At 31.1% G+C, this 11,965-nt stretch overlaps 2 protein-coding genes across 3 annotated transcripts in view; both read left to right on the forward strand.

Annotated features, from left to right (window-relative positions):
• The window catches only part of LOC107852649, a 13,636-nt gene extending 8,983 nt beyond the window's left edge, over positions 1-4,653 (forward strand). Inside the window, exons 4-5 of one of the 2 annotated variants that reach the window (XM_047399347.1) lie at positions 3,980-4,273; positions 4,304-4,653. In XM_047399347.1, the coding sequence (XP_047255303.1) occupies positions 3,980-4,273 (294 nt within the window). In that variant the 3' untranslated portion in view covers positions 4,304-4,653. Of the gene's footprint in view, positions 1-3,979 lie in introns of both variants that reach the window. The other variant, XM_016697687.2, reaches the window with a different exon arrangement.
• A 4,680-nt stretch (positions 4,654-9,333) lies between these two features.
• On the forward strand, positions 9,334-10,426 carry LOC107861449 (protein NIM1-INTERACTING 2). The gene has a single exon (XM_047399348.1). The coding sequence runs from the start codon at positions 9,395-9,397 to the stop codon at positions 9,743-9,745; it is 351 nt and encodes a 116-aa protein (XP_047255304.1). The 5' UTR covers positions 9,334-9,394; the 3' UTR covers positions 9,746-10,426.
• The last annotated feature ends 1,539 nt before the right edge of the window (positions 10,427-11,965 follow it).

The following is an 11,965-nucleotide window of genomic DNA, read 5'->3' on the forward strand; positions in this document are numbered from 1 at the left end:
TAAGTCTGTAGGTTTGACACATCGAATAAGGATTCAGGCCCCTTATTACTTCTTGGCCCCACTTTGATTTTCGTTAAAGTGCATCTCATTTCATCAGATACGAAATTGAAGTAAAGTCACTTTAATGGTTAATATTTTCTTCGTTTTAAATTATTCGTCTCAAATTTTTTTTATTTTATTTATCAATTTTTTTTCTCATTATATCCTTAATAATTGATTACTCCTTATTACTAGTATTGAATTATCAAATCTTAAAAAATATTGCAAAGACTTTAGTAATCCTATAATCCTAGTTATTCATGTAAAAAGTGTTTTGGTATCAGCCATATAATAACTTCATCAATATTAAAACTAACAATATGACATAATTAATAGAAATAAATTGATAATTATATTACTAATCATTATTTTTTTTAATATTTGTACTGTTAGAGAAGAGAACATCTTTCATTTTTTTTTTTTTGTAAATTGTTGTGGAAAGGCCTGTGATTTCTTTGAAGTACTATTGACTAGGACTAATCGGTCCAAGTTGAGCTTGCCTGATCGTCTTGAACTTGTGTGGGGTTGTCTTGCCTAGTTTAAAAAGTTATGTGGGTTGGGACCAGTCAGGATTAGTGGCGAAGTAAGGAATTTAGTGAAGGTGTGTAAATTGATTTTTCAATTGTGTTAAGGGTATAGATCTAGAGGTCAGATTTTTTACGATCTTAATTTAAAGATTCGGAAAATGAATCTAGAGATGGATATGGATGTGTGGAGTTGGTGAAAAATAATTTAAATATTTTAAAAAATAGAGTTATAAAATATAAATTATGAGATATTAGGTGAAAAAACTTAAGAAGAAAATATTGATCAAAGAAAAAAATTCTGAAAGGAGATAAAATGTAAAGCAACAACATAGAAATTTCTTTATACAAGGTATTTCATTTTCTTCAATTTCATCTAATCTTTTGTTTTGAATACAAAGTTTCTTGAATCTGTTCGAATTTTTCTGTTCGATTTTGATCAAAGTACCTAAAATCGATTGATCAGATCTGGTATGGATTCCACACCCACAATCACATTCATGTCATGTCGACGTTGGTGCAACATAAAAAATGAAAAGTTCGAGTACCTTAGATAATAACTACTCATATTTAACCTCTATACGCCAGACATAATTTTTCAACAAATGAGTAGTGTCAATCTTCACCTAAGATGGATCCGCCCATGCCTTGGACCACTAATTAGTTGTACTTATCAATCTGGATTGTGTCGGAGCAACCCGTGATTGAGCTTCCATTTTTGTTTTTAACATACATTGGTTTGGTTGAGAAATATTCGAAGAATAAACATCATCCATTATAAACTATCCTTACCAAATGAAAAAAACATTAATCCCTTCGCTTCGGAATAAATAAATTATTGAGGTATTATTAGTGTTTCGTTGATTTTTTTTTCAAAATTACTCTTATGATTTGACAAGCAAAAGAGACTGTAATTTTTTAATTTTTTTTTGAGTAAAAGAGATTGCAAGAATAAAACTAAAAATTTATGTTAAATTTATATCTTTATTATTATTTTTTTAATTTGTGTACCAAAATTTAATAATTCATTTATTTTGAAATGGAGGGAGTATTAACTTTCAAATGGACTTACAACTATCTACCTAAAAATAATTCAAATTTAAATCTCAATAATTATTAACAATTGATACTTTCGAAGAGAAGTTGACAGTAATTAATAAGAGTTCCATTTTATCAAGCAGTATTGACGGGTAAAGATTAAAAAATGAACTACTCATATATTATAAAGGGTAATCTACCTAAATCTCTCAATCTTTAAGTAATATTATATAAAATCTTGATTATTTTATTAATTATATTTTATTCTATTTTTTTAAAAATGGTGATACATATATTATATGGTGATAAATATAAAAAAGTGATACATTTAAAACTAATAAGATATTTATTTAAGTAAATAATAGATTCTCTTTTATTCATTATATTCTTTTATTTAAGGAAAATTATCTAATTTTTCTTTTTTTTTTTTAGATTTAATTTAGATGGGGGATAGAGTTCGGAATGAGACTATCAGGGAAAAGGTTGGTGTTATTCCGGTGGAGAATAAGATGCAGGAAGTCCGATTGAGATGGTTCGGACACGTGATGATGAGGGACATGGATGCCCCGGTTCGTAGGTGTGAGAGGCTTGCTTTGGATGGTTTTAGGCGGGGTAGGGATAGGCCGAAGAAGTACTGGGGAGAGGTGATTAGGCGGGACATGGAACAGTTACAGCTGACCGAGGACATGACCCTAGATAGGAAGATCTGAAGGACGCGAATTAGGATAGAAGGCTAGGGTCAGTTTGGGTCGCTAGTGTAGGGAATTACTTGGTGGGGTATTATTCTTGTTATGATATCTTGATTCATGCTTTATTACGAATCTGTATTCTTTTCTCTGTTTTCTATTACTTGTGAGTGTCGTATTTATGTTATGCCAACTTGTTCCATGCTTTACTATGAATTTGTGTAGTATTTCGTGTCTCGAGCCGGGGGTCTATCGGAAACAACCTTTCTACTTCTTTAGAGGTAGAGGTATGGACTGCGTACATCTTATCCTCCCCAGACCTCACTATGTGGGAATACACTGGGTTTGTTGTTGTTAGATTTAATTTAGGTATTTTAATTGTGTTTCTCTTTTTCGTCTTTAATTATGAAAGATATGTTTTTTTTTGGGTTTTTTTTCTTTTTTTTCGTCTTTAATTTTAGTCTACTTTTTTAGATTTAATTTTAATTATGTTTCATTCCTGCTTTTTGTCTTTTTTTTTTTTAAATATTATTACTTTTGTTTCCTACACTAACTACACCATTACCTTTCATTAATAACATATGAATCACTTAATAATTGAAATAAATAATTGTATCTACTATATAAATCACCATAATACCATGTATATGAATCACGCAATAATTGAAATAAATAATTGTAACTACCGTATTAATCACCAATAATACCATATATATCACTTATTAATATCACATGAAACACCCAATAATTGTATATAATACAATATATATCACCCATTAATGTCATATGTATCACCCGCTAAAATTATACAAAATATATCTATCGTATGAATCGCCATAATACCATATAATGATATCCTATTTATCATTCATATGAATCACCATTAAAAAAATAAACATGTATAAATAACTAAATAAATTTATATATGTAACAATATATTTTTTAAAAAAAAATGGAAGAAATTTTAGAAAAGGAAAAAAACTTGCATGCATTAATGGTGGAGAAAATATCAGGAAGGAAGATGATTTAAGTATTAATGGAAGAGGAAAAATCAGGAAGGAATATGATTTAATTGTTGATAATTAGGGAGATATTTCAGGAAAGGAAATTTTGAAAGAATTAATGATGGAGTAAAAATAGGATGTGGGATTTTATTGATATATATTAAGAGTAAAGTTGAAAATGAAATCTTATGTAAATTTCAAAAAAGTAAAAGATATTAGGTAATATAATCTCTTTATCCAATTCTGAAAGTACCCATTGAACTTTTGATATTAGCATACTATGTACTACTACAATATTTCTGTGCATAAATACACATCATAGAGATAGAGGATAAACAGGTCTAATATTTTCAAGTTTTCGCATTACAAAAAAAAATAACCTTTGGCTTGCAATAAATATTCACTTTCGCAAAGAGTGTTAAAAATTTTATCGGCATTAGTTAATTGTCGTTAGATCTAATGTCGTTATAGGTTATATCATGTCAAAGGATGTCACATAAAATTAGACCAAAGGAGTACTATTTATTCATTTTTGTGTAGACCTTGATGGAATTAATTGATGCTCTTTAGACGTGTTTGCTTATATATGTGTTACTCTATATATGCTCTTACACTTATATATAGGTGTTATATATGTGTATAACTATTGTTTTTCATTCTCCATTACAAAAAATATTGATTTAAACAGATGAAAAAGTTCTATGAGCCAAGGAAGAGTAAGAGGATAGTGATGGCTGTTCTTCAAGGCCATCAAATTCCATTGTATGGCGCGATACCCGTTCTGAGTGATGCTAAAGACCGGATTCAGAGTGTCTCTGTGCCGCTCAACTTAACATTCCTAATGAGATCGAGGGCGTATATATTGGGAAGGCTAGTGAAGCCCAAGTTCTACATTCACATCTCTTGCCAAGTAACTCTAAGAGGCAATCACTTAGGCAAACATATCAATTTGACCACTTCTGGTTCTTGTACTTATCGATGAATAACTTCTTTCTCTTTGTCGATCAATATGAAAAAAAAAAATATTAGTTTGCTTACTTAGCTTGATTGGTTCTTAGTGATGCTAAAGACCGGATTCAGAAAATTCCTAATGAGATCATGGGCCTACATAGTGGCAAGGCTGGTGAAGCCCAAGTTCTACATTTATGTCTCTTGCCAAGTATCACTTAGACAAACACATCGATTTGACCACTTCTGATTCTTGTACTTATCGATGAGTAACTTCTTTCTCTCTAGCAATCAATACGAAAAAAAAAAAAAATAGCTTTACCGGTTCTTAGTGATGCTAAAGACTGGATTGAGAATGTCTTTGTGCTGCTGAACTTAACATTCCTAATGAGATCAAGGGCCTATATTATCTTATCTCGCTGCATTACTGTCTCTTATACCGGTTGTTGGGCTAAATCAATCTAAAGATACTTGAAATATTGTGTATATTATCTACTTTGGACCAAGTCACATATTTTTTTTAAAAAAAAACTCACCATGAAGAGTTTTATATATACCTTGCATGTTACTTTATTTTAGCAAGCATTGTGTAACTTTGTTTGCATACCCAATAAATCATTTTTCCTTTCGTCAAAATTTTGAATTTAAATTCTAAAAATGAAAAAATCTTAATCAGAAATACTTCCTCATTTAATAAAGTTTACCGAACACGAATTAGAATCATAAATCGAGACTTCAAAACGAATAAAGGTTAGTATAAGCATATTTTAAAGGGGAACAGAAGTACTAGGCAAGAATTATTAGCCTTTACTATTTCATTTTCACTGTAGAGCTCACATGCTTTCGGAGCTTTAATGATGTTTTGCTGTTTATACTTTATGGTTGCATCACTTTGAACTTTTTAACATGTTCATAGTACGACAATACTTTAATGATTCTTTTTCTCCCTTCATGTTTAGTTGTACCACTAGGAGTAATATTTTTTTTTTGGTTAATCGTGGTGTTCGTTTATTTTTCTTTTATTCGATGTTTGATATTCATATTAAAATTCGATTAATTTAAATGTACGTCGGGTAGAGCTCTATTCGGGGGTAGCGCTCCCTACAAAGAATTTTTTCATACATAGAGCTCGAACTCAAGATCTCTGATTAAGGTAGAAACAACTCATTCACTACACAACATCCTTTGGTGGTTAATTGCGATGTTCAGGTTTATTTATTCATTGGATTTAGTTCAATTCATATATTTTACCCCATAATATAAATTAAATATAAAGAATAACTTAAATTATTGATGGATTGAGAGTTTGATATTTATTGATTTTGGTTGCTATCAATTATATTTGGTAACCAATTTTAACACAAGTTTTGGTACCACCGAAGGATGTGGTACAGTGGATTGGGCTACTTCTCCCTTAACCAGAGGCATCGGGTTCGAGTCCTTGGCATGAAAAAATCCTTAGTAGGGAATGCTACCCTCCGAATGAGGCCCTATCTGATGTGAAATCAAATTAATCGGATTGCAATTTAAATATCGAACACCGGATGAGAAACAAAAAACACACATGTTTTGGTCATTTCGATGATTCCTTTCATTTGAAACTTTGCTTTTGCGTAACGCTTTGGAATCGGCCCACACTAAAATTGGACCGAACCGTTGGCTAGTCTAATTAATTGGATAGCTTAAATCAATCAAATAATAAAGATATTACTTTCATTTCTTTTTAATTGGGTCCTCATTTTTCCGTAAGTTAATTTGAATTTTAAATCTAAATTAGATTAGATTAATTTAATTTTTTAAAATTAAAATTAATATATTCAAAAACTAGTGAAAATTACTACAAATTACAATTTTCTTTTTTTCAATTTGAGTAGCAAATCAAATACTCTCTCTATTTTGTTTTATGTGACTTAATTTGACTGGGCATGAAACTTAAGAAATAAGATTTGACTTGTTCATGTTTACCGAATTATCCTTTGCTATATGTATTCACTTTTTAATTAAATGAGATCAATAAGGGTATAACAGTAATTGTGCATGTAAAAAGTTAACAGATAAGGAAATGTGATATTCCTTTTTAAATAGACGGATCAAAAAGAAAAATAGGTCACATAAATAAGGAAGTAATTAATATCAATATTCAGAATGACTGGGCATAAAGGACACGTAGGCGACAAATCGAGTTGAAAGTGAAAGTCGCCCCAGCGCATCACATGATATTTATTAGGATTAGAAGATTCGGTCAAATTTTATAGTCAAACAAGTATTTATGGGAAACGGCTTTTTTGTTCTCATATTATTTTACCTATATTCAACTTTTGATTTCTGTAATATTTAACTCTGCATATTTAATCTTCAATTAATTAAAGTAAGCTATTTTAATCTAATTACGGACTGATTTATTAACTTCATTCTCGATTTCGATAAATATGCAATTTGATATTCCAATTTTCCTGAACTTTTTTTAAAGAAAAAATAGCAATGATTTTGAAGGAGACTAGAAACTATTGCCAGTAAACATCTTGATCTGTCTATAACATTATTATCGAATATACACCTCGAAAATTTCATTAAATACCTTTAAATATTTTTCACCAACACATGCAACGAATAACTTTGCTCATAATTAAAGAAAAGGAAACTTCTTTTTGTTAAAAAAATAAATTATATTGGGAGCTTTATATTGATCTTTTATGATTGATAATTAAAGAAAAGGAAACTTCTTTTTGTTAAAAAAATAAATTATATTGGGAGCTTTATATTGATCTTTTATGATTGTTAGGATCAAATCGTGCTAATAGCTAGCTGTGTTTCTGAATATTTATTTCAATCTGAAGAAAGGGAGATGCTAACTTCAAATCTAACTTGGCCAACCTTATTTCTACCCTCTTATTTTCAACGTCAATAACAATAATAATTAAGCCTTAATCTCAAACAGACGTTACTCTATTATTTAGTTATAAACTAAACGGGTGAGTCCAACCCAAAAGACTATTCTGATAGGTGGAAGAACCTTTTTGGTCTATAAACCCCTTAACATTTCTCTATTTTTTCCAATGTAGGACAATTGGTTCAGAACAATCGTCTCCGCTTGAGAACCAACGTCCTCGTTGGTCACGGCTGAGCTCGTTTGGTGACGACTGGCATTCTCTTGGGTCCAGGCCACCACTTCTGGCGCACAGGCCACCATTTCGAGTCGCGGCTCCACACGTGGATCGATCTTCGTTGGTCACGACTGACACCCCTCTTGGGTCCAGACCACCATTACTGGCACACAAGCCACCACTCCAAGTCACGACTTCACGCGTGGGACTCTCAATGAAAGCACTAATGTTATAAATCACATAGGAGAGCCCAACCCAAAAGACTAGCCTGATACGTGGAGAACCCATTTGGTCTATAAACCCTTTAGCATTTCTCTATTTTTTCCGGTGTGGGACAATTTATTGATAACATTTACACCATATAAAAGAAAACATCATCAAAGATTGTAATCACACAATGAATAAATATAAACCTTTCTCTTTTTGTGAAATTTACTTTGACTTAAATTAATTAAGTAGGATTTGACCATGAAAATATTTTATTTATTTTTTTAAAAAATTATTTTACTTTAGTCCTTGAACGGCCTATTAATCAAATTCAAATAGAGTACCTGTACTATACTAGTGAGGGAGGAAATTAATCAAAAAAGAAAAAATAGTAGTGTTTGAAAATAAAAATTATTTCACTTTAATAAAAATTAATTTTGGAATTTTTACTTTTCTAACTTTATTTCTCTCACAAAATTTTGAAAACAACCCTAATTAATATTCATGATCAAACACCACCTCTAACTTAACTAAAATTTCAATTCAAACTCTAAAAAATTATGTACTTTTTCCGTCTCATTTTATGTGTCGTTATTTCTTTTTAATCCATTTTAGAAACGATGTAATTTTTTTTTGACAACTATTAAATGATAATATCACATTTTATTTTTACTAGTTCTCACTTAATATGAAAAAAGATAAACAAAAAGTAAACTTTTAGAGAAATAATTTTATAAATTTTATAATGTCATTACTCATTTTAAACTTCGTATTCGATCAAAAGATAATACATAAAATGAAACAAAAAAATATTATTTTAATGGACAAACAAGACTTAAATGGAAACTTGTACACCGCATCTTCATAGTGTTGTCACATCATTTCACTATCTTTTACCAAACAAGTCCTCAATTACGTCATCCAAGAATAGTATTGCGTCATTTAGACACGTCATAAACAGCCTAACAGCACCACGTCACAGTGCAATTAAAAATATCTAACATCACTGTAGCAACTAACAAACCCAAATTCCAAATCTTTTTTGTTATTTTGCTATGTTCGGTATTCGAATTGAAGTCTAATTAATTAGATACGGGCAGGTAGAATCTACATGAAGGAAGTGTTTTCAATAGTGATGTAGCTTGAATTTTAACTAAAGAAGCTCGAAATCTTAATAAGTAAACACACAAATCAGTTGATCGAGATTCGACATAATTTAATCATTTATAACAAGGGGAGTCTTGGTTTAACTGGTAAAGTTATTGCCATGTGATCAGGAGGTCACAGGTATAAGCCTTAAAAATGGCGGAATGCAAGGTAAGACTGCGTACAATGTACCCTTGTGGTGGGGCCCTTCCCCGAACACCATGGATAGCGATAATTTTAGTGCACCGGGCTATTCTTTATATAAGAATTAGTATATTTTCTGTCGAAGGGAGTTTATATGAACCCATGACTCAAATTTGGCTCCGCCCTCAATATCCTCCTGTGGATTTTCTTATACCTATAACTTAAAATCAAGACCTCCGATTCAGGAAATAACACTTTCATCCACTGCACAACATCCTATGCCGATAAATCTTCATCTAGGGTATGAAAAATCCTTGGTAGGGAGCGCTTTCCTCAAATGAGTCCTACCCGGCGTGAATTCGAATTAGCCGGGCTCCAATACCAGTACCGGACACCGGATGAGAAACGTTTTTTGAAAAAATAAAATCCTCATCTGTCATATATAAATTCTCACAGCCCTGTCACTTTAGCATAAAATATTTCTCATATTTTCTTCTAAATAACGACTTCTTGTTCTAGTCTTTTAAGTCTTTGTACATAAAATAATTTTGTCAATGGAAGAAGGAGAAAAAAGAAAACAGGATGACAACGACGTCGTTTCAAAATCCGCAATGAAGAAGCCGAAAGAAGAAACGGAGTTAAAAGAGGTAGAGGAAGAGGAAGTGGAAGAATTCTTTGCTATTTTACGACGAATACAAATTGCCGTAAAATATTTCAATAAAGTTGATGGAGCTAGTGGTAGTGATCGTGGTGGTTGTGATGAACGTAAAATGACCAATGATATCGATCGAAAATGCATCGATGAAATCATAGGAGATAATGAAGAAATCAAAGAAAAAGAGAAAAATAAATTAGGTTTTGATCTTAATATGAAGCCTTATGATCCCCATGAAGAGGATACTTGAAGTTGATTTTTTTTTGTTTTCGTGAAATAATTTATCTTTTATTCGAAGTTTACTGGTCCGACTATGTACTTTGGACTTGCTTAAGAGGGAAGCGGCTCGTGATATCTAATTACGAGTGGAGATAGTATTGGTAGAGGTAAGATTTTCATCAAGACGATTCATCAGCTATTATATATATATAAAAAGAAAATTGATCGACCTTTCCTATATATATATATATATAGCTCTCTTAGTGAATAAAAGGATTTCATCCATTTCATGATGATTTGTGTAAATTAATTGATTATTGATATTTTTTTTTGGTTCAAACCACCCGGTATTCGGTATCCGCTTTAGGAGTTCGGCTATATTCAGAGTCGCCTTATGTCGGGCCCCATTTGAGGGGGAGAGCTCCCAATAGAGTGTTTATCCATATCCAGGGTCAAACCCTCGATCTCTGGGTTGGTTGGGGCAGCCCCTTTCCGCTGCACCACACTGCTGTTGGTAATTGATTATTGATATCAAAGTTGTTGTAATGAATGAATATCAAGCAGATAACTAGTTCAATGAAATGTTCAGATAGTTTGCTATGGGGATATATTGTAATTTTGTTGTTATATATATCAAGTAGTAGTATTGTAACTTTGTTTTAATTTCAGATTTGTATGAGAATTGTATTGGATGACCAAATGATGTTGTTAACTACACATGTTCTAGTAGAAATAGATGCATTATATTAATTAACAATTATAAAATAAAAATTGACATGAACTTTTTCTTTTATTTGGTTTAGTTTTAATTAACAATTATAAAATAAAAATTGACATGAACTTTTTCTTTTATTTGGTTTAGTTTTCTATTATCGTAAATTTTACTGTCCCGATTAATTTAAATTAGGTGCAGCAAAAGGGGTAAAACACTTCCTAAAATTTCTATATAAAGATGAATAATGGATCTCAACCATCTCACGAGACGTACGCTCATGTGTATAGTAATTAATTGACGTGACATTTATCATGTTTGGTATAATTATTTGTTGTTCTGAACAGGTATAACGATCCTATCGACAAGTTGTCCATTGTTCGTGATCAGACCTTTAATTAAGGGTGAATAATGATTCTCAATTATCTCACCACACTCTTTAATTAATATGATGATTGACATAAATTAAATTTTACTATATCTGCATTTATATAATCTGATCCTGGCAAATTATTAGAAAGAACATATAATATGGATTGGTCGGGATTAATTTCATGTATTAAAATTCAACACACTAAACTATTTTTATAACAATAAAAATTACGCAAATTTATCTACTATGGTAAGTCAATTTTATTACAACTAATAATTAATATTGGCAAGTAAAATTGGTGTAGTAAATTATCTTGGTTCTTCAAATTTACATATGTAATTTGAACTACCAAACATAACTTGTCATGTTTTTGTTAGCACTCCTCTTAGAAAAACAGACTAATCAAAAAGGTAATTTGACTAAATTGTCATTATTTATTCTGTAATCTCAACTTTATATTGCTCTCTTATATACCACATCAATCTTTTTACACATTTATTGAATAAGAATAAAGGTTAATACTAATAATTAATTATATCTTAATTTTTCAAATGTATCAAAAACAACCTCTCTGATCTTTCTCTAAACTAGAGATAAGGTTTACATACATTTTATCCTCTCAAATCCGTAAGACTATAATGGGCATTTTTTTTTTTTGGGGTAAACACAACCCTCAAGGGGTCATTTACATCGGACAGTAATTCAATCATTTCATTATAAATGACGGGATAAAATAGTCACGAAACTAGATAGTACTTTATATCAAACATAGGATAAAGTTAATTTCAAACTTTATTCCGAAATTATTTTCCCTATCCCTTCTATCAGACGAACCTAAATGGACAAAAGAAAAGTATTGTTTTCGCTTACTTCAAAAAGCATCCATGCACCACATTATATTGTGGGCTATGGAGTCACTTTGTCTTCATGGATCCACGAGTAACACATTCAACAACTTTTGCCCCACAGGAATTCATTTCTTTCTTTTGGGTTTTCTATCCGGTGTTCGGTATCCTCATTGGAGTCCCGACTAATTCGAATCGCACGTTACAGGACCAATTAAGGTGGTAGCGCTCCCAACAGAGTTTTCTCCATACCCAGGGTCGAACTCTCGACCTCTGGTTAAGGGTGAAGCAGCCGCATCCATTGCACCATAACTCATGTTG

The sequence above is a fragment of the Capsicum annuum genome, chromosome 11 (genome assembly GCF_002878395.1).
Source record: "Capsicum annuum cultivar UCD-10X-F1 chromosome 11, UCD10Xv1.1, whole genome shotgun sequence".
NCBI classification, from domain to species: Eukaryota; Viridiplantae; Streptophyta; class Magnoliopsida; order Solanales; family Solanaceae; genus Capsicum; species Capsicum annuum.